The sequence below is a fragment of the Corvus moneduloides genome, chromosome 28 (assembly GCF_009650955.1).
Source record: "Corvus moneduloides isolate bCorMon1 chromosome 28, bCorMon1.pri, whole genome shotgun sequence".
NCBI classification, from domain to species: domain Eukaryota; kingdom Metazoa; phylum Chordata; class Aves; order Passeriformes; family Corvidae; genus Corvus; species Corvus moneduloides.
Window position 1 is genome coordinate 3,942,007 of NC_045503.1, and position 25,459 is coordinate 3,967,465.

At 65.6% G+C, this 25,459-nt stretch overlaps 2 protein-coding genes and 1 long non-coding RNA gene across 3 annotated transcripts; all 3 read right to left on the minus strand.

Annotated features, from left to right (window-relative positions):
- Positions 1-6,310: 6,310 nt before the first annotated feature.
- Positions 6,311-14,165, minus strand: CILP2 (cartilage intermediate layer protein 2). The gene is made up of 9 exons (XM_032092424.1): positions 13,793-14,165; positions 11,659-11,757; positions 11,116-11,388; positions 10,640-10,822; positions 10,136-10,294; positions 9,785-10,045; positions 9,587-9,695; positions 9,346-9,503; positions 6,311-9,260 (listed from the first exon to the last, which is right to left on the minus strand). The coding sequence occupies exons 1-9, from the start codon at positions 13,890-13,892 to the stop codon at positions 6,868-6,870; spliced, it is 3,735 nt and encodes a 1,244-aa protein (XP_031948315.1). The 5' UTR covers positions 13,893-14,165; the 3' UTR covers positions 6,311-6,867.
- A 1,402-nt stretch (positions 14,166-15,567) lies between these two features.
- On the minus strand, positions 15,568-22,606 carry YJEFN3 (YjeF N-terminal domain containing 3). Its single transcript, XM_032092533.1, is given in 7 exon segments — positions 15,568-15,866; positions 17,087-17,237; positions 17,823-17,899; positions 17,902-17,935; positions 18,032-18,142; positions 20,051-20,159; positions 22,474-22,606. Coding segments are annotated over 7 exon segments (729 nt in total). The 5' UTR covers positions 22,521-22,606; the 3' UTR covers positions 15,568-15,666.
- A 645-nt stretch (positions 22,607-23,251) lies between these two features.
- LOC116435894 lies at positions 23,252-25,392 on the minus strand. Its single transcript, XR_004236885.1, has 2 exons — positions 25,332-25,392; positions 23,252-23,535 (listed from the first exon to the last, which is right to left on the minus strand). It is a non-coding gene; the product is annotated as an uncharacterized LOC116435894 (long non-coding RNA).
- Between the last annotated feature and the right edge of the window lie 67 nt (positions 25,393-25,459).

Here is a 25,459-nt window from a genome sequence, read left to right on the forward strand (position 1 = left end):
CATTCGGGATCCCCAGGGATGCCCCATTTGGGGTCCCAGGGATGCCCCATTTGGGGTCCCCAGGGATGCCCCATTTGGGGTCCCAGGGATGCTTCACTTTGGGATCCCCAGGGATGCCCCATTTGGGGTCCCCAGGGATGCCCCATTTGGGGTCCCAGAGATGCCCCATTTGGGGTCCCAGGGATGCCCCATTTGGGGTCCCCAGGGATGCCCCATTTGGGGTCCCCAGGGATGCCCCATTTGGGGTCCCCAGGGATGCCCCATTTGGGGTCCCCAGGGATGCCCCATTTGGGGACAGGGGCTGCAGGAGCCCCCTCTGCACCCCCCGGGCAGGAGCAGCGGCAGGGAGGGGACACAGGGGACGCATTTTGGGGTCATTTCCCGCCCTCCCACCCCTCACCCCGTTCCTCTCCCCCCTAAGGCAGCCCCAAACCCCTCTATGGGGCCGCGGAAAGGGATCCCAATCCTTCCCTTCCCCTTTCACCCCCTGTTCCCTCTCACCCTTTTGTGGTTTTGTGGGTTTTTCTCTATTTAGGGCCTTTCCAGCTGCTTCCTTTTGTTCTTTTCATCCAGACCCTGTCATTACATTTTCCATTCTTCCGAAGAAAAAAACAAAACCAACCCAAAAATCCTCTTCCCGAGGTCCTTCCCCAGCTCCTTATTCCCGGCTGCGCTCATGGATTTGGGATCACGGGGTGCTGGAACCCCCTTTTCCCCAGTTCCCGCTTCCCTGTGGGGTTTTTAGGGGTTTTTTTGGGGGGATGCTGTGGGAGGAGAGAGGGAATATCCCAAAAAAAGCCTCTCCATCCCTGCTCGTGCTGGCGCATCCTCTTCCCATCTTTTTTTTTTTCTTTCTTTTTTTGGGATCTGGCCATCCCAAATTACCGGGGCGGGCCGGGAGCTGCCGGCTCCGGGCTCCCGTTCCCTTCCCTGCTCTGCTATTCCCGCTTGGAATGGGGCCTGGAGGAGGGGGGGAAAGGAGCAGCTGAGCCTTTCCCATCCCAATTCTCATTTTTCGCTTTTTCCCCCTTTTTCCCCCCCTTTCCCCTCTTTTTCCTTCTTTTTTTTTGCCGTTTCCCCCCCTTTTTTCGCCTTTCCCCCCCCAGTTTTCCTTCCCGGCTCCAGGAATAGCAGCGGGAGCCGCTTCCCTCTGCCCCGCCCCAAGCCAAGCAGGTGGCGGAATGCATTCCCACATTCCCAGATTCCCACATTCCCACATTCCCGCATTCCCGCATTCCCACATTCCCAGATTCCCACACTCCCGCATTCCCACATTCCCGCATTCCCACATTCCCAGATTCCCACATTCCCACACTCCCGCATTCCCACATTCCCGCATTCCCGTATTCCCGCATTCCCGCATTCCCAGATTCCCACATTCCCGCATTCCCGCATTACCACATTCCCGCATTCCCACACTCCCGCATTCCCACATTCCCACACTCCCGCATTCCCACATTCCCACATTCCCAGATTCCCAGATTCCCGCATTCCCGCATTCCCGCATTCCCACATTCCCACAGGATCCCGCATTCCCAGATTCCCACATTCCCGCATTCCCGCATTCCCACATTCCCACATTCCCACAGGATCCCGCATTCCCAGATTCCCACATTCCCGCATTCCCGCATTCCCACATTCCCGCATTCCCAGATTCACGCATTCCCACAGGATCCCGCATTCCCGCATTCCCACATTCCCACAGGATCCCGGATTCCCAGATTCCCGCATTCCCACAGGATCCCATATTCCCACAGGATCCCAGATTCCCACATTTCCGCATTCCCGCATTCCCAGATTCCCACATTCCCGCATTCCCACAGGATCCCAGATTCCCACAGGATCCCGCATTCCCGCATTCCCACAGGATCCCAGATTCCCACAGGATCCCAGATTCCCACATTCCCGGATTCCCGCATTCCCGCATTCCCGCATTCCCAGATTCCCGCATTCCCACATTCCCACACTCCCGCATTCCCGCATTCCCACATTCCCAGATTCCCACATTCCCGCATTCCCACAGGATCCCGGATCCCGGCCCTTCCCCTCCCGCTGCCTTGGGAGCATCCCGCGGGTTTCCCTGGGAATGGGACGCGGAGCCCGGTGGGGACAATTCCTGGCACCCGGGGAAAATCGGGATGCGGGGAAAAGCAGGACCCAGGAAAAAACAGCACCCAGGATAAGGAGAATCCGGGATAAGGAACACCCAGGATAAGGAGAATCCGGGATAAGGAACACCCGGGACAGGGAAAATCCGGGATAAGGAACACCCAGGGCAGGGAAAATGCGGGATAAGGAACACCCGGGACAGGGAAAATCCAGGGAAAAGGAACACCCAGGGCAGGGAAAATCCAGGGATAAGGAGCACCCGGGACAGGGAAAATCCAGGGATAAGGAACACCCAGGACAGGGAGAATGCGGGATAAGGAACACCCGGGACAGGGAGAATCCAGGGATAAGGAACACCCGGGACAGGGAGAATGCGGGATAAGGAACACCCGGGACAGGGAGAATGCGGGATAAGGAACACCCAGGACAGGGAAAATGCGGGATAAGGAACACCCAGGACAGGGAGAATCCGGGATAAGGAACACCCAGGACAGGGAAAATGCGGGATAAGGAACACCCGGGACAGGGAGAATGCGGGATAAGGAACACCCAGGACAGGGAGAATCCAGGATAAGGAACACCCAGGACAGGGAAAATGTGGGATAAGGAACACCCGGGACAGGGAGAATCCAGGATAAGGAACACCCAGGACAGGGAAAATGTGGGATAAGGAACACCCGGGACAGGGAGAATCCAGGATAAGGAACACCCAGGACAGGGAAAATGCGGGATAAGGAACACCCAGGACAGGGAGAATCCAGGATAAGGAACACCCAGGACAGGGAAAATGCGGGATAAGGAACACCCAGGACAGGGAGAATCCAGGGATAAGGAACACCCGGGACAGGGAGAATCCAGGATAAGGAACACCCAGGACAGGGAAAATGCGGGATAAGGAACACCCCGGACAGGGAAAATGCGGGATAAGGAACACCCGGGACAGGGAGAATCCAGGATAAGGAACACCCAGGACAGGGAAAATGCGGGATAAGGAACACCCGGGACAGGGAGAATCCAGGGATAAGGAACACCCGGGACAGGGAAAATCCAGGGATAAGGAACACCCGGGACAGGGAGAATGCGGGATAAGGAACACCCGGGACAGGGAAAATGCGGGATAAGGAACACCCAGGACAGGGAGAATCCAGGGATACGGAACACCCGGGACAGGGAGAATCCAGGATAAGGAACACCCAGGACAGGGAAAATGCGGGATAAGGAACACCCAGGACAGGGAGAATCCAGGGATAAGGAACACCCGGGACAGGGAGAATCCAGGATAAGGAACACCCCGGACAGGGAAAATGCGGGATAAGGAACACCCAGGACAGGGAAAATGCGGGATAAGGAACACCCAGGACAGGGAGAATCCAGGGATAAGGAACACCCGGGACAGGGAGAATCCAGGGATAAGGAACACCCGGGACAGGGAAAATCCAGGGATACGGAACACCCAGGATAAGGAGAATCCGGGATAAGGAGCACCCAGGCGCAGGCAGCACCCAGATTTTGGGGAGGGGGGGTTGGAATGGGACCCCGCCATGGAATCTCAGCATTCCAGGTGCCTCCTCCCTCCCTCCCTCCCTCTCCCCCACGCCGTGGGATCGCATCCCGGAGGGATGGGGCAGGGAGAGGGGCCGGGATTTGGCCGCTGCTTTGGCCAAGGTCCCGTCCCCCACCCACCCCCGGAGGCCCCCGCGCCCCCTTTGATCCCGCGAGCGGCCGCGTCCAGCGAAAAGGGTGGGAAAGGGTGGGAAAGGGTGGGAAAAGGGTGGGAAAAGGGTGAAAAAAGGGTGGGAAAAGGGTGGAAAAAGGGTGGAAAAAGGGGGGGGAAAGGGTGAAAAAAGGGTGGAAAAAAGGTGGGAAAAGGGTGAAAAAAGGGTGGGAAAAGGGTGGGAAAAGGGTGGAAAAAGGCGGGGAAAAGGGTGAAAAAAGGGTGGGAAAAGGGTGGAAAAAGTGTGGAAAAAGGGTGGAAAAAGGGTGAAAAAAGGGGGGGGGAAGGGTGAAAAAAGGGTGGGAAAAGGGTGGGAAAAGGGTGGGAAAAGGGTGGGAAAAGGGTGGAAAAGAGGGGGGAAAAGGGTGGGAAAAAGGGTGGAAAAAGGGTGGGAAAAGGGTGAAAAAAGGGCGGGAAAGGGTGAAAAAGGGGTGGAAAAAGGGAGGTAAAAGGGTGGAAAAGGGTGAAAAAGGGTGGAAAAAGGGTGGAAAAAGGGTGAAAAAAGGGTAGGAAAAGGGTGAAAAAAGGATGGGGAAAAGGGTGAAAAAAGGGTGGGAAAAGGGTGGGAAAAGGGTGGGAAAAGGGTGAAAAAAGGGTGAAAAAAGGGTGGGAAAAGGGTGGGAAAAGGGTGGGAAAAGGGTGGGAAAAGGGTGAAAAAAGGGTGAAAAAAGGGTGGGAAAAGGGTGGGAAAAGGGAGGAAAAAGGGTGGGAAAAGGGAGGAAAAAGGGTGGAAAAAGGGTGGGAAAAGGGTGAAAAAGGGTGGAAAAAGGGAGGAAAAAGGGTGAAAAAAGGGTGGAAAAAGGGGGGGGGGAAGGTGGGGAAAGGACGGGAAAAGGGTGGAAAAAGGGTGGGGAAAAGGGTGAAAAAAGGGTGAAAAAAGGGTGGGAAAAGGGTGGGAAAAGGGTGAAAAAAGGGTGAAAAAAGGGTGGGAAAAGGGTGAAAAAAGGGTGGAAAAAGGGAGGGAAAAGGGAGGAAAAAAATGGGGGAAAAGGGTGGGAAAAGGGTGAAAAAAGGGTGGAAAAGGGTGGGAAAAGGGTGAAAAAAGGGTGGGGAAAAAGGGGAAAAAAGGGTGGGGAAAAAGGTGGGAAAAGGGTGGGAAAAGGGTGGGAAAAGGGTGGGAAAAGGGTGGGGAAAGGGTGGGGAAAGGGTGAAAAAAGGGTGAAAAAAGGGTGGGAAAAGGGTGGGAAAAGGGTGAAAAAAGGGTGGGGAAAAATGTGAAAAAAGGGTGGGAAAAGGGTGGGGAAAGGGAGGAAAAAGGGTGGAAAAAGGGTGAAAAAGGTGGGGAAAGGGTGGAAAAAGGGTGGAAAAGGGTGAAAAAGGGTGGAAAAAGGGAGGAAAAAGGGTGAAAAAAGGGTGGAAAAAGGGGGGGGGGAAGGTGGGGAAAGGACGGGAAAAGGGTGGAAAAAGGGTGGGGAAAAGGGTGAAAAAAGGATGGGAAAAGGGTGAAAAAGGGTGGGAAAAGGGTGGGAAAAGGGTGGGAAAAGGGTGAAAAAAGGGTGAAAAAAGGGTGGGAAAAGGGTGAAAAAAGGGTGGAAAAAGGGAGGGAAAAGGGAGGAAAAAAGGGTGGAAAAGGGTGGGAAAAGGGCGGAAAAAGGGTGGAAAAAGGGTGAAAAAAGGGTGACAAAAGGGGGGGGAAAGGGTGGGGAAAGGACGGGAAAAGGGTGGGAAAAGGGTGAAAAAAGGGTGGGAAAAGGGTGAAAAAAGGGTGAAAAAGGGTGGAAAAAGGGCGGAAAAAGGGCGGAAAAAGGGTGAAAAAAGGGTGAAAAAAGGGGGGGAAAAGGGTGAAAAAGGGTGGAAAAAGGGTGAAAAAAAGGGTGAAAAAAGGGTGAAAAAAGGGTGGAAAAAGGACGGGAAAAGGGTGGAAAAAGGGTGGGGAAAAGGGTGAAAAAAGGGGGGGAAAAGGGTGAAAAAGGGTGGAAAAAGGGGGGGGAAAAGGGTGAAAAAGGAAGGGTGAAAAGGGTGGAAAAAGGGTGAAAGAAAGGGTGGAAAAAGGGTGGAAAAACGCCGCCCCGGGGCCAGGGCGGGTTGCAAAAGGGAAACGCTGTCCCGGGTTTGGCCCCGTAAACGCCGCCTGTTCCATTACAGCATCCGCGGCTGGGACGGGGGGCGGCGGGGGGCACCCAAAAATCCGCGCCGGGGACACGCAGGGGGCAGCAGGAGAGACCCCCCCGCCCCTCACCCTGCTGGGGGTGCCCAGCTCGTGGCTTGGCACATCCCAGCGCCAGAGGGGCTCCGGATGGGGCCCCCCCGCCCCGTCTGCCACGTCCCGCTGGCCGCGGCGAGCTGGCACGGAGCCCCCCCCGGCCGCTGCCAGCCCGGCTGAGCCCGGCCCAAGGCAAACAGGAGCGGCCGGGATGGTGCTACTGAACGGGGGCAGGGTTTGGGGACAGCGGGGGACACGCGGGGGACACGCGGGGGACACGCGGGGATGGCCTTTCCCTCCCCCCCCCGCCCACCCCCCACCCCGGAGAAGCCCAGCAGCCAGGCGGGTGTACAAGAATTGTATATTTTGTAATAAATAATGTACAAATCCGCCCAAAATCTGGGCCGGCGCGGTGGCCGAGGTGCCGCGGGGCAGGGGGGGTGTTGGCACCGGCTCCCGGCGCGGGGGTGGCACCGCAGGGAGGGCGTTTTGTCCGCGTTCTCCTTGGGGTTTCCCCCCCTCCAAAAAAAAAAAAAAAAATCCCGTTTTTTTTTTTTGTGGGATTCAGGGATGCAATGGGTGCCCCCGGTGGCACGGGACCCCCTCCCCATGCCCGCCCCTTCCCCTATTTGCTCCCACCCCCGCTTTGATTCCTTTTATTTCAATCCCCTCCGCGGCACCTCCGGGGGTCGCGGCGGAGGCTGAGCACCAAGAGGGGGCAGCGACAGCACCGCGGGGGTGGCGGGACCCCCTCCCCACGTCCCCGCTGTCCCCCGCCCCGCTGTCCCCCCCGCTCCGCCTGTCCCCTGCGCGTCCCCCCCACCCCCACCTCGGGCGTTACAAAAGCAAAAGCGACGGGGAAAAGGGAGGACAGAAGCCGGGAAGGGGGAGCGGGGGGGACTCAGGGCTGTCCCCGGAGCCGGCCCGGTCTCCGCTGGCTGCTGGGGGTCCGGCGGGTGGGCGTGGGGCCGGGGGCTCGGGCACCGGAGGCGAAGTCCATCACCTCGGGGGGAGCGCGGCGCAGCTCGCTGCTGCCCATCTCCCTGCGGATCTCGGCCAGCGCCTCGGCCGGAGCGGTCAGCAGGCGCTGGAAGAAGCTCTCCCTGCCCGGCGGCCGCTCCTGGCAGCTGAAGGTGACGGCCGTGCCCTCGGCCGCCCTCATCTCCCGCGAGAAGCCGTCCGAGGTGCCCGCGAAGCAGCGGCCGATGGCGATCTCCTTGGCCAGCCGCGGGTTCTGGTCCGTCACGGTGTAGATGCCGTAGTTGTGGCCCAACGGGTCCAGCGGGGCCAGCATGGAGAAGGCTCCGGTGTGGTTGTTGTCGGCCAGCGGCAGGTGGCGGCTCAGGTAGTCCCGCAGGAGGCCGTTGATGGCCGTGCGGCGACAGCTGCCCTGCGGCACGATGGACACCAGGGTTCTGTCCACCAGGCTCTGGTCGAAGAGCATCCCGCCGCACTTGAACTCCACGCAGGCCCCCGAGGTGTTGTCCAGCAGCGGATCCCGCACGCTCCGGCTGTCCCGCAGCCCGTAGAGCTGTCCCCGCGTGCGGGGGTGGCTTCCCCCGACGTTGCGCGACCTCACCATGTACTCCTGCGGCCCCTCCAGCTGCACCTTGATGTAGCACGCCCGGAACTCCTGCGGGTTGGGCCACCACGCCAAATAATCGCCGGTCCAGGAGGTGACGTCGCTCTCCTTGAAGGGCACCACGTTGTACTCGTACTTGTCCACCTCCACGCGGTAGAAGCGCAGGTGGTTGGCGCTGACCGGCGCCTCCTCGCACTCCCGCAGGCTCCGGTAGGAGTAGACGGGGCCGTTGCTCTCGTCCACGTTGTTGGGGTCGGGCTTGGCCACGTTGATCTGGAACGCCGTCTTCTTCAGCGCCGGGTCCTCGTGGTCCGAGCGGCGGTAGCCCAGCTTGCCCAGGTAGGGCTGCGCCACCCCCACGGCGTTGGGGTTGAGCTTGGGGCTGGAGGCCACGGCTTCCAGCTCCTCGCCGCCCAGCGTGGCGGTGACCAGGGCCGTGTAGGCGTCGGGGCGCTGGCCGTCACAGAAGGCGGGCAGGCAGGCGCCGTTGGCCCCGGTGACCACGCTGTCGAAGCGGCCCCAGGCCCGCGGGTTGCTGGGGAAGCCGGGCTGCGGCTCCAGGTTGATGAGGCTGATGACCACCCCTTCCAGCTGCTCGTGGGGGTTGAACTTCTCGTTGCTGTAGGCCCTGACCTTGACGAAGCAGCGGCGATCCTCGGGCACGTCCAGGTTGAAGAGGCGCCGCTCGCGGATCTCCAGGTTGCCCACCAGGAAGGTCCTCTCCTCCCTCTTCCTCCGGCCACCCCCGGCCGGCCGCAGCACCCCCTCCTCCTCCCACAGGCCGCTCTCGGGGTTCAGGGACCACAGCTTCATGTTCTGCAGGTGCTCCGGCATCCACACCTGCCCCGCGTCCATCCTCACCTGCACCGGCCCCGCCTGCAGCGCCGCGCCGCTGTCGCCTTCCCGGAAATCCACGGCGAACATCCCGTAGGTGCGCAGGGGGACGATCTCCCCGTCGGCGTTGGCGAAGCTCAGGTCGCTGGACGCTGCACTGGCCGTGCCCATGTCCCTGGGGTCCACGAAGGTGACGCTGGCTTTGACCGTGCCGTTGAAAACCTCCCCGGACGGCCGCAGGAAGGCTCCGGCCGGCAGCACGAGCTCCCCGACGGGCTCGCGGCCGCCGGCCTCTCCCAGCGGGATGGCGTTGCTCCGGCCACCGTCCAGCTCCACCGGCTCCTTCTTGCGCAGCATCTTCACCTCCTGGTACACGGCCCCGCCGCGCCGGTTAAAGGGCAGCACCTTGACGGCGTCCACCAAGCGCTGCTGCCCGTCCACGAAGCGAGTGACCAAGCGCTGCGTGTCCGGCGGCACCTCGATGGTGAAGGAGCCCTGGTAGCCGGTGAAGCCCACTTTCTTGCCCCCGAGGAAGATGTGGCCGAAGCGCAGCGGCTCCCCGGTGTCGGCCGCCGTCACCCGGCCCTGCACCAGCACCCGGGGCTGGGCACAGGGCCCGCAGCCGCACTCGGCCACCACTTTGACGGGCAGCAGCGAGCCGGCGCACGGCACCTGCCGCAGCTCCATCCTCCGCACGCCGCAGCACCGCCCCGCCTCCTCCCCGCACCCCGAGGGCTCCGCGGGGCCGCCGGGGCACGGCGAGGCCGGGCAGCGCCCCACGTTGTAGTAGCGGGAGCCGCTGGCATCCTGCGGGCACTCGCTGGGCAGCTCCATCAGGCTGGGCTCCGGCTCCGCCCTGCAGCTCTGCTGGCCCTGGGCTGGGGGCACGGAGGGGTGGGATTAGAGGGGTCGGGGGGGGTCTCCCCACCCCGGAGGAGCCCCCCCCACCCCGTGCTCGCTCACCCAGCACGGTGAGCTGTGCCGGCGCCGAGCGGATGGCTCCGGCCTCGGAGCTGGCTTTGCAGTGGTAGGTGCCAGCCTGCTCCGGTGCCAGCCCCCGCAGCGCCAGGCGGCCGCTGGAGCGCTGCGCCTTCCCCTCCAGCAGCGTCCCGTTGTGGTACCTGCGGCGGCAGGGGACAGGCTCAGCGGGGACACCGCCACCACGGCCCGTGCCCACCCCGCTCCGCCCCCAGTGCCACCTCACCAGTAATATTTTTGGGGCGCGGGGGTGCCCGCGGCTTTGCAGCAGAAGGTCACGTCCTGCCCGGCCTCCCGCACCTTGGCCGCGGGGTGCAGCACCATGTAGGGCTTCTCTGCGGGCCAAAAGGGGCAAGCGAGCCCATGGGCACCCCCGGCTCGCCCCTCCAGCGCTGTGCCCCCCCGCCCACCGCCGCCCTCTCACCGAGCCGCCGCAGCCTCAGGTGCGCCGCGGCCACGCCCGAGCCGTCGGTGACGATGGGTGCCAGCCCCGAGGCGAAGCCGTCGCGGTGGGCGCTGAGGTTGGCGGCGGGGCCCAGGCACAGCCCCGAGGCCGTGAAGCGCCCCTGGGCATCGCTGCGGGCCAGCAGGAGCGGCGGGCGGCCCTCCAGGTACACGCGGGCGTCGGGCAGTGCCAGCCCCGCGGCGGTGGCCACGGTGCCCTGCAGCGTGAGCCCGGGGCAGCCTGCGGGGGGACGCGGCTGAGCCCCCGCCGAGGGGACGCGCGGGCAGCGGGGGCACCGCGGAGGGGTCCCCGCGTCCCCGAGGGCGTTACCTGGGCAGGGCGCAGGGGGACATTTCTGCACCTCGCTGGCACGGCCGGGGCACGGCGGGTTCTTGGCGGGTTTGCAGCTCCGGCGCCGGACGCGCTTCCCGGCGCTGCCGCAGCTGCGGGAACAGGGACCCCAAGCGCCCCATTCCGTCCAGGTGGGCTCTGAGGGGACATTCCCGGTGGGAATCGGGTCCCTCAAACCCCCGCGGGCACCACGCGCCCGGTCACAGCCCCGGGTCGCAGCCCCGCCACAGGAGCCGCAGGTGGGTGGCACCGGCTGGCACCAGGTGGCTTTTCCCACCCGCTCCTCCTGTGGGATCTGAGACGGGGATTCAGGGTCCCTGGAGACACCCCTGGCCCTCGGCACTCGAGGGTGACACCCCGGTGCCACCCTTGACCACCACCCCACGGGCACCTCCAGCGGCGACTCCGCGGCCACCCCGTGTGCCCTCCCCAGCAGCACGCAGGGGACAGGCGGGTGGCACCGCGGGGTTTTGGGGTCCCTACCTGGGCAAGGCCCGGCGCTGCAGGGCCGGCGCTCGCTGGCTTTGCCCTGGCACTTGAGCTCCTTGAGCGGGCTCTGGCTGCGGGCGCTGCGGCAGCGCCGGGTGCGGCTCTGGGTGCCCCGGGTGCCGCAGGCGCTGCGCGAGCAGGGGCTCCACGAGGACCAGTGCGACCAATAAATGTGCTCTGGAAGGGTGGACTGGGGTTAACTGGGTGCCCACGGTCCGTAGCCGGAACCCGAGGGGTTAATGGGGCACCCACCGCCCCCACCCCGCACCCCAGCTGGGATTCAGGTGGGTCACGGGTGTGACAAAGGTGGGTCACAGGTGAGATAGAGGTGGGATGAAGGTCTGCCACGGGTGTGCCACGGGTGTGCCACGGGTGTGCCACGGGTGGGATCAGAGGGGACACACCTGTCCCCCAGGTACCCCCAGGTACCCCCAGGTGCCCCCAGGTGCCCCCAGGTAGGCGTCGCTCACCCAGCGGGCACAGGAAGCGCACGTGGTAGTTGGCGCAGGCCTTGCCGGGCGGCTGCTCGCGGTGCAGGCAGAGGAAGCCGCGCTTGGGGCTGGCGTGCACCACCTGGCCCAGGGCCGCGGGCAGCTCCCACTCGGTGCTGCGGGCCTGGATGGCCACCGGCCGGGCGCACACGCGGTCCCCGTAGTAGAACCTGATGGCCTCCAGGCTCTCGTGGTCGCCGTCCCCACCGGGGTGGTCGATGTTGAACCACGACGTCCACTCGGCGCCTCTGCCTGCGAGGGAGCTGGGTCTGAGCGTGGGGACAGCTTGGGGACAGCGAGGCCAGAGAATGAGGGGATGGAGGGTCACCAGCGAGGGTCTCATGGGGTGGGAATGGCCAGCGGAGCAGCGGGAGGGACACGGGGTGGGAATGGCCCCTGGAGCAATGGGAACGGCAGGGTGGGCACCACCGAGGGTCCCCATGGGGGTGGCACAGGGTGGGGATGGCCCCATGTGACACTGGAGGGGACGCAGTGGCCGGCAGGGCCTCGGGGTGGCCGTACCTGCCGTGTCCAGGTCCAGCTCCTCCAGGTCCGGAGTGGCCTTCCAGGGTTTCTCGGCCGTGCCACCCTTGCCCGGCTCCAAGTCGTTCTCCAGCGGCTCTGGGGGACACAAAGGTGGCAGCGCCACATTCCCGGGGCATCCAGGGGGTCCCTCCCCAGCCGTGTCCCCGCGGGGGTGGGGACACCCTGCCCTGAGCCCCCTGATCCGGGGGACAGGGGATTTATTGTGTCCCCAAGGCCGGGCTGGCCGTGTCACCGGGGATGGGCCGCGGTGTCCTGGCAGCCAGGGGTGGCCCAAGGGGTGACCCAAGGGGTGGCCGAGGCTGGAGCTCACCCCATATCCATGGAAAACATCCCCTGGCAGCTCCCGGCTGTCCCAGGGGTGACGTGGGACAAGGACAGGAGCCACGCGTCCCCCACCACGCCGAGGCCACGGCACCAAGCCCCAAAGCGGGAGGTGACAGGAAATGGGGGTGGGTGTCCCTGCAGGTGCGGGGTGTCCCCACGGCTGTCCCCGTGTCCCGCAGGGGAACCCCAGGGAGCTCTTCCCGTGGGGACTGAGACTGGGATTCAGCAATTCCAGAGGGGACGGATGCGGGAAGAAGCGACACCGCTGTCCCCCGCGGGTGACACCCCAGGGCAGCCTGGCTCACCCTGGGCACCCCACGGCCACCCCATGGGCACCACCCCTCCACCATGGGGACCCACCCTGCCACCCCCTGTCCCCTCCCCAGGGGACAACGGCCCCCGTGGCAGCTCCGTCCCGCAGGTGGTTGGGATTTGTCCCCGGAGCGGGGACATTCCCGGCTCGGCCCCACAGGGACGCTGCCCTTGGGCACCTTGGGTGACCCCCACGGGGTCCGGCTGGGGCTTCTGTGGTGCCAGGGCTGGCGGGGACACGTCCCTGTCCCAGTCCCTGTCCCGGTCCCTGTCCCAGTCCCATCCCTGTCCCTGTCCCAATCCCAGTCCCAGTCCCAGTCCCAGTCCCATCCCAGTCCCAGTCTCTATCCCAATCCCAGTCCTAGTCCCAATCCCAGTCCCAGTCCCTGTCCCAGTCCCAGTCCCATCCCAGTCCCAGTCTCTATCCCAATCCCAGTCCTAGTCCCAATCCCAGTCCTAGTCCCTGTCCCAGTCTCAGTCCCAGTCCCATCCCAGTCCCAGTCTCTATCCCAATCCCAGTCCTAGTCCCAATCCCAGTCCCAGTCCCAGTCCCAGTCCCAGTCCCAGTCCCATCCCAGTCCCAGTCTCTATCCCAATCCCAGTCCTAGTCCCAATCCCAGTCCCAGTCCCTGTCCCAGTCCCAATCCCAGTCCCAGTCCCAGTCCCAGTCCCAATCCCATCCCAGTCCCAGTCCCATCCCTGTCCCTGTCCCTGTCCCAGTCCCAGTCCCTGTCCCTGTCCCAGTCCCAGTCCCAGTCCCAGTCCCAGTCCCATCCCAGTCCCAGTCTCTATCCCAATCCCAGTCCCAGTCCCAATCCCAGTCCCAGTCCCTGTCCCAGTCCCAATCCCAGTCCCAGTCCCATCCCAGTCCCAGTCTCTATCCCAATCCCAGTCCTAGTCCCAATCCCAGTCCCAGTCCCTGTCCCAGTCCCAATCCCAGTCCCAGTCCCTGTCCCTGTCCCTGTCTCAATCCCAGTCCCAGTCCCATCCCTGTCCCAGTCCCAGTCCCTGTCCCAGTCCCAGTCCCAGTCCCAGTCCCAGTCCCAGTCCCATCCCTGTCCCTGTCCCAATCCGAGTCCCAGTCCCAGTCCCAGTCCCATCCCAGTCCCAGTCTCTATCCCAATCCCAGTCCTAGTCCCAATCCCAGTCCCAGTCCTAGTCCCAATCCCAGTCCCAGTCCCATCCCTGTCCCAGTCCCAGTCCCAGTCCCAGTCCCAGTCCCAGTCCCAGTCCCAGTCCCCGTCCCTCCAGCACGGCGATCCAGGACAGGACAAAATTCCCTGATCCCCATCCACACCTCCCCCTTGGCAGGTGCCAGCGGGATCATCCCACCCCGCGCCACCACCCCGTGCCACCACCCCGTGCCACCACCCCGTGCCACCACCCCCGGGCTCTCTCCCAGCCCCATCCCCACCCCTTTTCCCCTCTCATTCCCAGCGGGAATCCCAAAACCCCGGGGCAAACCCCACCTTACCTGCGGCCCTGGCAGCGCGCAGGGCTCCCAGCGCCAGCAGCGCCAGCAGCGCCAGCAGCGCCAGCTGTGCCAGCTGTGCCAGCTGTGCCAGCTGTGCCATGGCTGCTCCGCGGGGCGACTGCGGCCGCGGCTGGCGCTGCCCGGCCTTTATAGGGCGCCGGTCCCCCCTCTGGAGCTCCGGGAGCCGATTCCTGGAGCGGAGTCAAGCGGGAAGAGGGAGCGGAGCCCTCCCCGAGGCGGCCGCGCTGCTCCAGCCCCGGCGGAGCTCGGAGCGGTTTTGTTTTTGTCGAGCTGCTAAAATTGGATGCGCTCGGGAATGCGGCGGGGAGGGAGGGGGGGAAAAAAAATGGGAAAAAAGGGAAATGAAGGAGTTGATGCGGCCCCTCGAGGTGTCCCCGCTGTGACCTGGCCGCGGTCCCCAAGTGGAAAAACCCCCCCGGGATGGGCGGTGACAAAGCGGGGACCCCCCCACGGGAAGGTCGGGGATGTCGAGGAGTTTCCCAAATCTGCCCCTCAAATTCTGCCCTCCTCAAATCCCCTTTTTTGTCCCAAATTCGGCGCTGGGATCTGGGAGTTCGCCCTCTGGAAGGGGTGCTGGGAGGGATTGGAGGGTGCTGGGGTGGACTGGGATGGGCTGGGAGGAACTGGGAGTCCCCCAGCTCTCCCAAATCGCCCCATATTCCTCATTTATCCATCATTGAAATCTGGGAATTCACCCTCCATGAGGGGCACTGGGAGGGGCTGGAGGATACTGGGATGGACTGGGATGGACTGGGAGCCCCCCAGCTCTCTCCCAAATTCCTGCAAATCCCCCCACACGCCTCGTGTATCCCCAATCCATCACCAAAATCTGGGGATTCACCCTGATTTTGGGGCACTGGAGGGACTGGGAAGGGCTGGGGGAGATGTGGGATAAATGAGGAACCCTCTTCCCAAAGACTGGGGACATCCCAAAATCTCCCAAATCCGCCCCCAAATTCTCCCTCTTCCCCTTTTTATCCCAAACCCATCACCGAAACCCGGGAATTCGCCCTGGTTTTGAGGCACTGGAGGGACTGGGAAGGGCTGGAGGAGATTTGGGATGAACGAGGAGCCCCGGCCGGCGGAAATCCCGGCGCATTCCCGGCATTCCGGCTGCGCCGAGCCCCCCGGGGCGGGAGCAGCTCCCGGGGCTGGGCCGGGGTCACGGACACCCCGTCCCTGCTGGGACAGAGCGGACAGAGCCCAGTGGTGGCTCGTCACCGTTAGTGACAACCCCCACGGCTGCTCCAGTGTCCCTTTCCCGATGTTTTTGTGGGATTTCAGCCCCACGGGACCCCGACAGCCGCCACTGTCCCCATGGATGGGTGACAGGGGTGGTGACACGGCTCTGTCCCCAACAGCGCCGTGGTGACACCCCCAGGGGACACACAGGGGGTCAAGATGGGCCTTGAACCGAGTCCCAGCACAAACCCCAAACCAAACCCCACCGAGGTCCCCCTGGCCCCGGCCCCAGACAGACCCCGAGAGCCGCCACTGCCCCCATGGATGGCTGAGAGGGGATGTCGCACGGCTCTGTCCCCAACAGCCGCGTGGTGACACCTCCCGGGGGGTCGAGCTGAGTCCCCGAGCCTTGAACCGAGTTCCAGCACAAACCCCAAACCAAACCCCAAACCAAACCCCGAACCAAACCCCAAACCAAACCCCACCGAGGTCCCCCTGTCCCCATCCCCAAACGGCCCCCACTGAGGAGCCACCACCGCTTCATTTGGGGGTCCCAGGGCCACCAGCGCTTTATTTGGGGGTCCCAGGGCCACCACAGCTTTATTTGGGGGTCCCAGGGCCACCACAGCTTTATTTGGGGGTCACAGGGCCACCACAGCTTTATTTGGGGGTCACAGGGCCACCACGCACTCGGTGCCGGGGTACTCGGGGGGGTTGAGCTCGAACTTTCTCTGCACGTCGTAGGGCAGGAAGCGCCCGGCCACGAAGTGCTGCCGGCCCAGGAAGCGCCGCGCGCACTCCTTGGGGGCCGCCAGCGACACCAGGACATCGGGGCTGATCCCACCGCTGCCACCCGCCTCGGCTGCCCACCCTGCGGGGACACGGACACGGGTGGCACCGGGGCACAGCCCACCCTGCGGGGACACGGACACGGGTGGCACCGGGGGCACGTCCCACCCTGCGGGGACACGGACACGGGTGGCACCGGGGGCACAGCCCACCCTGAGGGGACACGGACACGGGTGGCACCGGGGGCACAGCCCACCCTGAGGGGACACGGACACGGGTGGCACCGGGGCACAGCCCACCCTGAGGGGACACGGGTGGCACCGGGGGCACAGCCCACCCTGCGGGGACACGGGTGGCACCGGGGGCACAGCCCACCCTGAGGGGACACGGGTGGCACCGGGGGCACAGCCCACCCTGAGGGGACACGGACACGGGTGGCACCGGGAGCACAGCCCACCCTGAGGGGACACGGACACGGGTGGCACCGGGGCACAGCCCACCCTGAGGGGACACGGACACGGGTGGCACCGGGGCACAGCCCACCCTGAGGGGACACGGACACGGGTGGCACCGGGAGCACAGCCCACCCTGCAGGGACACGGGTGGCACCGGGGCACAGCCCACCCTGAGGGGACACGGACACGGGTGGCACCGGGGCACAGCCCACCCTGAGGGGACACGGACACGGGTGGCACCGGGAGCACAGCCCACCCTGCAGGGACACGGGTGGCACCGGGGGCACGTCCCACCCTGCGGGGACACAGAGAGTGGCTCAGGGATGACCTCAGGGGACACGTCCCACTCCGTGTGACCCCACAGAGCGGCTCAGGGGTGACCCCGGCGTCCCGCTGCTGCCGTGGGGGGGGGACAGGGAGGGCACGGGGAGGGCACGGGGACCGGGTCCCCTCGGGGCACCGCCACCGTCCCGGCCCCGGGCGGGGTTTGTGCCGGCGGGGATTCACCCGCGGCCGTGCCAGGCGCTCCTGTTTTGCTCCCGCGGGCCCGGGGGGGGGGGACACGGGTGATGACAATCCCAGGCCTGGCCAGCAGACACGCGGCTGTTTGGGAATTACATCATGTCTCGGGCCGGGCACTTTGTTATTTCCCGTGGATGCCCCGATCCCGCCTGGATCCTCGGGGGGAGCCACGGGGGGGGTGCTCCGGGGATGTCCCCACCCTGCCAGGGCCACCGCGGGGGCTCCGGGCGCTGCGCCCGGGGTGGCACCGCCGTGGGCGCCGTGACAGCGGCGTGGGAGGAGCAGCGAAGGACGGGGGGGGGAAGCCGGGTGACACCGGGAGCACCTGAGGGGACATCCAGGCTGACGATGGGGATGCGGATGTGCTTGAGGGTGGCCAGGATGGCCGCGCACGGCTCTGTCCCCTCGGCCACCTCGGCCTCGGCTCCCAGCACCGCGTCCACCACGGCGTTGTAGGCGTCGTTGATGAGCTGCACCTGGAGGCGACAGCGACACGCGGGGGTGTCCCCGTGTCACCCCAGCCCGGGGATGCCGTTCTCCTGTCGGGACCGAGCTCGGCTTGCCAAAAAAAAAAAGCCCCCCCAAGTGGAGCGGGAGCGAGGGAGGGGAGGGGCCGCGGGGCGCGGTGCCGGAGCAGAGCCCGGCACGCCGAGACGCGCGGCTCGGGCCAGGGCAGCGATTTTGGGTCAAATTCCTCCCGTCCCGGGGCCGGCGGCTTCCAAAAACAACAGAGCCGGTGGCTGGCGGCGGCCGCCGCTGGATTTCATGGCATCCCCGGGCTCCCAGCAGCGCCGGGATGGGGCGGGGAGGGGGGAAAAGGGAAGGAAAAGAGGGATAAACTCTGAGCTGGGGGAGGGGGATTTTGAGGGATTGCGGGATTTCGAGGGAGGGAGGAAAAGGGGAAGGAAAAGAGGGATAAACTCCGAGCTGGGGGAGGGGGATTTGGGGGAGTCGGGGAGGGAAAAGAAGGAAGGAAAAGGGATAAACTCCGAGCTGGGGGAGGGGGGAGTTGGGGTTTTGGGATTTGGGGGATTTTAGGGTTTCGGGGCTTGGGGGGTCACCTCGGTGGGCAGGTAGGACAGGAAGGGGATGTCCATCTTCTCGCACTGCGTGGTGAAATCGCGGTACAGCGGGTCCGGGAGCGCTTGGGGTAGAAGATGGTGGGCTCGTAATCCTGCGGGAAAAGGGGAGCGGTGGGAGCCGGGCTGGTCGGGATGAAGGGGAGGAGGAGGAAGAGGAGGGTGAGGGGGGCAGGGAGGGGGGTACCCACAAAGCTGCGGAGGTGGCGAGCGCACACCAGCCCGATGGCCCCGTTCTGCGCCGGCCCGCACACCACGAGCACCGTGGGCTGCTTCCGCGGCAGCGACGGCAGCGGGAACGCCTGCGGGGACACGGGGGCGGCGCGGTGACACCGGCACACGGCACCCAGGGACAGGGCAGGATGGAGGTGGCACATGGAGCAGGATGGAGGTGGCACCCAGGGCAGGACAGGGATGGGATGGGATTGATGGGAGGGGATGGGGTGGGATGGGATGGGATTGATGGGAGGGGATGGGGTGGGATGGGATGGGATTGATGGGAGGGGATGGGGTGGGATGGGATGGGATGGGATGGGATTGATGAGATGGGATGGGGTGGGATGGGGTGGGGTGGGATTGATGGGACGGGATGAGATCCATGGGATAGGAAGGGATCCATGGGATGGGATGGGATCCATGGGATGGGATGGGATCCATGGGATGGGATGGGATTGATGGGATGGGATTGATGGGATGGGATAGGATGGGACGGGATTGATGGGATGGGATGGCATCCGCAGCAGGACTTGGGGGGCACCCGGAGCGGGATGGAACAGGGGCTGGAGCGGGATGAGGATGGTGCCCGTACTGGGATGAGGATGGTTCCAGCGGTGGGATGATGATGCCCACAATGGGATGAGGATGGTGCCCACGGTGGAACGCCAACAGCGCCCAAGGTGGGATGGGGAAGATGCTCTGTGCAGGATCGGGATGATGGGATCAGGAAGATGCCCATGGTACCATCAGGGAGATGCCCCGGGTGGGATCAGGGAGATGCCCCGGCCGGGCTGAGGACGCTGCCCGGGCCGGGGCCGTGCCCGCGGCCCCCCCATCCCGCAGGGAGGCGGCCGCACGCTGCACATTCCAGGATCCCGCTCGGGGAGGGAGGGAGGGAGGGAGGGAGGGAGGCTCTGTTTATCCATTGACGGATTTTTTCCTGCTCACGGATCCTGGCTCCAGGGCCCATCCCCAGCGCCCGGAGCGGGACACGGCCCTGGTAGCCCGGCCCTGGCCCTGCCCCGGCGCCGGCCAGGAGCCACCTGGCACCGGGCACGGGACAGCGGGGACGCTGCGGGGACACCCCGGGGACACCACCGGAGCTGGGGTGTCCCTGAGGAGGAGGAGGAGGATGCTGAGCCCCAGGTGGAGTCGGGGATGCTGCCACAGCTCCAACACCAAAATATTTCCCCTCCTGGGGCAGCGCTTGGAGCACGGGAGGGCAGAGGCAGCGCCGACGGAAAAGCTGAGGCAGGAGCGGAGCTCTCGGCCCCGAGGCACAAAGCTGCCCTTGATGCTGCTCCTCCTCCTCCTCCTCCTCCTCCTCCTCCTCCTCCTCCTCCTCCTGCTCCTCCTGCTCCTCACATCCCGCACGAGCACCGGGCGATCCCAGCCACAAGAGCATGGCCAAGGCACGGGGACACCTGGGGACCTCTGGGGAACCCCAATCGCCCCCTCCCTGACCCCCCAGGAAGGGCTGAGCATCCCCCTCCCCATGGGGACCCCAGCCCCCGTGCGGTGTCCCCAGCCCCACTGGGGTGTCCCCAGCCCCGGTGCGGTGTCCCCAGCCCCCGTGCGGTGTCCCCAGCCCCACTGGGGTGTCCCCAGCCCCGGTGCGGTGTCCCCAGCCCCCGTGCGGTGTCCCCAGCCCCGGTGCGGTGTCCCCAGCCCCGGTAAGATGTCCCCAGCCCCGGTGCGGTGTCCCCAGCCCCACTGAGGTGTCCCCAGCCCCGGTGCGGTGTCCCCAGCCCCGGTGCGGTGTCCCCAGCCGCGGTGAGGTGTCCCCAGCCCCACTGGGGTGTCCCCAGCCCCGGTGAGGTGTCCCCAGCCCCGGTAAGATGTCCCCAGCCCCGGTGCGGTGTCCCCAGCCCCGGTGAGGTGTCCCCAGCCCCGGTGCGGTGTCCCCAGCCCCGGTGAGGTGTCCCCAGCCCCGGTAAGATGTCCCCAGCCCCGGTGCGGTGTCCCCAGCCCCACTGGGGTGTCCCCAGCCTCACCTTGGTGACAGCCACGGCACAGGCGTGTCCCCAGATCTCGATCAGCTGCTGCCGCCCGAAGCGATAATCCTCCAGCAGCTCCTTCTCCATGGCCTCCGCCTCCGCCTTGCTGGGGAGGGACAGTCCCCGGTGAGGACAGAGGGGACAGAGCTGTCCCCACACCCCCCCCCCCCCCAGAGGATTTCTGACCCCGCTCCACCCCCAGGGACGGGATTTGGGGACACCGGGCGAGCGCGCTGGGGACGCGGGGTGGGCACGGGCGGTGGCCCCGCGGTGGGGACGGGCACGGGCGTCGCACGGGTGTCACACGGAGGGGACGGTGACCCCACGGGCCGGGCTGGAGCCGCGCTCGGCACGGCCCTGGCGGCGGCCCCGGGCCCGGTTACATAAAAGGGAACAAAGCCGCGCTTGTTCCGCCGCCGCCGAGCCCGGAGCTGGCAGCGCCCGACGCGACAATAATTGCTCACATCTGTTGGCTTCACCTGCGCGGGTGGAACCTGGGCCGCCTCCAGCGCCCGCCGCGGCCGCCGGGAGGGAATCTGAGCCCTCCCGGGAGCCGGGCCGGGGCCGGGATCCCGGTGGCACCGGGGGAACCGAGCAGAGCTGCGGGGCTCCGGCCCCCGCCCTGCGCCGGTCTGGGGGAGCCGTCACACCCCGCCCAGAGGCAGCACCGGGAGGGGACCCGGCACCGCCACGGGGGAGGTGGAGGGGGCCGGGTTGGGGTCCTGGGTTTTGGGTTCCAGGCTGTAGGGTGGTCCCAGCCCATCCAGGCTGTCCCCACGGACCAGCCCAAAACCCCCTTGGGTGCAGCATTCCCTGCTCATTCCACCCGGCCCCCAGCAAGATCCCGGTTCCCCCATTCCCACATCCCATCCCTCGGCTGTGCTGATAAACCTGCCAGAAAAATCCCATCCCATGGATCCCATCCCATGGATCCCATCCCATCCCATGGATCCCATCCCATCGCATCCCATCGCATCCCATCGCATCCCATCGCATCGCATCCCATCCCATCCCATCCCATTCCCATCCCATCCCATCCCATCCCATCCCATCCCATCCCATCCCATCCCTGTCCCCAATCCTTTGGTGCCCTCTAGTGAGTCCCAGCCCTGTCCCAGCCCCACACGGGGGGATCCTGGGGACAAAACGGGGGTGGGGACGGGGTGAGAAAGGACCGAGCGGTGCCCGGAGCCCCTCTCGCGGCGAGCGGGGGTGGCCGGGGGTGGCCGGGGGTGGCCGGCACAGCTGTGTTGTCCCTCGCCCAACAAAAGCCACGTGCGTGACACAATTCCCGCGTCCGTTCCCGGGGAACATTATCCATTATCCATTATCCGTAATCGCTGCTGGCAGGGACACTCCTGGCCCGGCCCGCGCTGGCTCCGCGGCTCTGGCAGCGGCCCCGGGGCGGGGACACGGCCGGGGCTCCCCGGGAACTGCGGCCCCGCCCCCGGAACGCTCCGGGATCGCCTCCAGCCCTTCCCGCTTTTCCTGCGGGATTCGCAGCTCGGCTTTGCCGGAGGGGCTGCAACGCTGCTCCCAGTGCGGCCCAGTTCAGCCCAGTCCAGCCCAGTTACTGGTGGCTCCCGGAGGGGACAGGGAGTGGCCGGGTGGAGGAGGAGGGAGAAGAGCCGAGGGATGAGAGGAGAGGATCCCTCCGTGTCCCTTCCGTCCGTGTCCCCTCCCGCGTCCCCGCAGCCCCAGGAGCCGCAGCCCGGGCTCTGCATCCCCGCTCCGTGTCCCGTCTGCATCCCGGTCCCGCATCCCGGTCCCGCATCCCGGTCCTGTATCCCAGTTCCACATCCCAGTTTCCCACCCCAGCTTCCCATCCCGGTTCCATATCCCAGTCCCGCATCCCAGTTCCGCATCCCAGCCCCACATCCCGACACTTTATCCCGGCTCCGTGTCCACCTCTCCACATCCCGGCTCCGCATCCCAGCCCCGTATCCCGATCCCATTCCCCGTTCCCGTTCCGCCGCCCCCACCCCTGGCACAGCCCGGCCGCGGGATCCCCCAGGTCCCCGCCGGGTGTCCCCGCTGTCCCCGCTGTCCCCATCCCGGGGTCCCGCCGGCTCCCCCCGCTCCTCTCCCGCCGCCTCCCGGAGCATCCCCGCCGCAGCCATGGAGACCCGGGATGCGGTTGCTCCGGCAACGGCGGCTCCGTGGGTACCGACCCCCCCCAGCCCCGGGGGACGCCCGTGGGGACCGGGACCGTGCCCGCGGGTTCCGCGAGCAGCGCGGGGGGGCTGGAACCGACCCGAGGCGGCTCCCGGGGCAGCGGGGGGGGGGGGGGTCCCGTTCCACCCCCGCGGGGTCCCGGCACCGGCGACCGGGGCCCGTCCCGGGGTGGCCCCGGCTGAGCGGCACCGCCCGGAGCTGCCGGTTCTGCCGGGGGGGCTCCTCGGAGGGACCCCCGCGCTCACCTGAGGTACCGGGGCGGCTCCCGGGAGGGGCAGGACGCGGAGCTCATGGCGGGGAGCGGGACGGGAGCGGCGGCGGAACCGAGCCCTGGGCAGGACCGGAGCCGGCGGGAGCGGCGCGGAGGCTCCGGTTGGACCGGAGCCGGTGGGAACGGCGGCGGCGCGGAGCCTCCGGTCGGATCGGATCCGGTGGAATCTCCGCGGAGCCTCCGGTCGGACCGGAGCCGGCGGCTCCGGCTGCTCTGGATCCCTCGGGAATGGCGAGGATCCCCCGGCCAGAGCGGGGCCGGCGCTCGGCGGTGCCGCCCGCGGGGAGGCGGCTCCGGTGCCCCCGCCCCGCTCCCGGTCCGGCCCCGCTCCCGGGAATGCTGCCCGCGATTCCCACCCCCGGGAAGCGGAAAGGGATCAAAATTGTTTGGGAATTCTGGTGTTAAAATCCCCCAAATCGGCGCTTTTCCAGCGGGATCCGCATCCCCGGGATCGGGGGTGGCGGGGGACACGCGGGGAGCGGGACAAGGACACGGCCCCTCCCTCCATCCCACATTCCCAGCCCGGATTCCCAGGAAAGCCCCCCCGGGAGCTGCCGAATTCCAGAGAGACGGACAGGGATGTCCAGGATCCAAGTGGCTCCCAATCCCACAGGGGGGGGATCCCAATTTCCAGAGGGGAATCCCAATCCCAAAGGGGGGGAATCCCAATTTCCAGAGGAGGGAATCCCCAGCTCCCAGGAGGTTCCCAACCCCAAAGGAGGGTTCTCAATTCCCGAGAGGGAGGGGGGGGGTCCCAATCCATTTATTTATTTATTTATTCATTCATTTATTAACAAGAGTTATTATTAATGAACAGGAGTTGGAACAGGCTGGGGATGAGGGAAACAGCCTGGGAAGCGACAGGAAAAGGGGGAAAAGCCCGGGAAAAAGCTGGGAAAGGTGGGATTCGGGGATTTCAGACGTAGTTCTGCAGCCCGAACCGCTCCCGGTTGAGGTCGGCCTTGGGCCGCAGGAAGTAGAGCTCGTCCTGCGTCGGGGGCACCCAGCGATCCGTGTGGAAGCAGGATTCTCCCACCTGGAAAAGCGGGAATTGCGTCGGGAACTGCGCTGGGAAGTGAGGGAGGAGCCACCCCGGGGCAGGATCTGCGTCCCTCCAAGCCCCGCTCCCAGCGGGGTTCTGGCAGCCTGGAGGGATCCCAGATCCATGGGGATGGAGGGAGGGAGGGATGGATGGAGGGAGGGAGGGAGGGAGGGAGGGAGGGATGGAGGGAGGGATGGAGGGAGGGATGGAGGGAGGGATGGAGGGATGGAGGGAGGGATGGAGGGAGGGAGGGAGGGATGGAGGGAGGGAGGGAGGGATGGATGGATGGAGGGAGGGATGGAGGGAGGGAGGGATGGAGGGAGGGATGGAGGGAGGGATGGATGGAGGGATGGAGGGATGGAGGGAGGGATGGAGGGAGGGATGGATGGAGGGAGGGATGGAGGGAGGGAGGGAGGGATGGATGGATGGAGGGAGGGATGGAGGGAGGGAGGGATGGAGGGAGGGATGGAGGGAGGGATGGATGGAGGGATGGAGGGAGGGATGGAGGGATGGAGGGAGGGATGGAGGGATGGATGGAGGGATGGAGGGAGGGAGGGATGGAGGGAGGGAGGGAGGGATGGAGGGAGGGAGGGAGGGATGGATGGGAGGGATGGAGGGATGGAGGGAGGGAGGGAGGGATGGAGGGAGGGATGGATGGAGGGATGGAGGGATGGAGGGAGGGATGGAGGGATGGATGGAGGGATGGATGGAGGGATGGATGGAGGGATGGAGGGAGGGATGGATGGAGGGAGGGATGGAGGGAGGGAGGGATGGAGGGAGGGATGGAGGGAGGGATGGAGGGATGGAGGGATGGAGGGAGGGATGGAGGGAGGGAGGGATGGAGGGATGGATGGAGGGATGGAGGGAGGGATGGAGGGAGGATGGAGGGATGGAGGGATGGAGGGAGGGATGGAGGGAGGGAGGGAGGGAGGGATGGATGGATGGAGGGAGGGAGGGAGGGATGGAGGAGGGATGGATGGAGGGATGGAGGGATGGAGGGAGGGAGGGAGGGATGGAGGGATGGATGGAGGGATGGATGGAGGGAGGGATGGAGGGAGGGATGGAGGGATGGAGGGAGGGAGGGAGGGATGGAGGGAGGGATGGAGGGATGGAGGGAGGGAGGGAGGGAGGGAGGGAGTGGATGGGATGGAGGGATGGAGGGATGGAGGGAGGGATGGAGGGATGGAGGGATGGAGGGATGGATGGAGGGATGGATGGAGGGATGGAGGGAGGGATGGATGGAGGGAGGGATGGAGGGAGGGAGGGATGGAGGGAGGGATGGAGGGAGGGAGGGATGGAGGGATGGAGGGAGGGATGGAGGGAGGGAGGGATGGAGGGATGGAGGGATGGATGGATGGATGGAGGGATGGAGGGATGGAGGGATGGAGGGATGGATGGATGGATGGAGGGAGGGATGGAGGGAGGGAGGGATGGAGGGATGGAGGGAGGGAGGGAGGGATGGAGGGAGGGATGGAGGGATGGAGGGAGGGATGGAGGGATGGATGGATCCCATGGGATCCCAGCGGGGCAGCCCCCGTGTCCTCCTGCCCATATTCCCACTGGCAATCACGGGAACCGTCCAAGCCAGGATCCCATGGAGCCAAATCCCCTGGGGATGGAGTGGATCCCATGGGATCTCGTGGAGCCGAATTTCCTTTGGGGTGGATGGATCCCATGGGATCCCTGTGGAGCCGAATTCCATTGGGGTGGATGGATCCCATGGGATGCCAAGAGGGGCGCAGCTCACCCCCCTTTTCTCCTGCCCCTTTTCCCAGGCGGGAATCACGAACCTTCCAGCCAGGAACGTCCTCATCGATTTTGCCTCCTCCTCCAGGTTCTCCCGTAGCATCCGGAGAGTTCTGCGGGAATGGGCATGGAAAGGGGGGTCCCAATCCCAAGAAGGGGGGTCCCAATCCCA

What these genes read in the sequence shown, in the direction of transcription:
- CILP2 (XM_032092424.1), bottom strand. Translation starts at nt 13,892, where the DNA reads ATGGCACAGCTGGCACAGCTGGCACAGCTGGCACAGCTGGCGCTGCTG. An exon ending in TCCCCCTGCGCCCTGCCCAG is followed by an intron (nt 10,046 to 10,135) that starts GTAACGCCCTCG and finishes GTCCCCCCGCAG; the next exon opens with GCTGCCCCGGGCTCACGCTG. An exon ending in GGCACAGCTCACCGTGCTGG is followed by an intron (nt 9,261 to 9,345) that starts GTGAGCGAGCAC and finishes CCGTGCCCCCAG; the next exon opens with CCCAGGGCCAGCAGAGCTGC.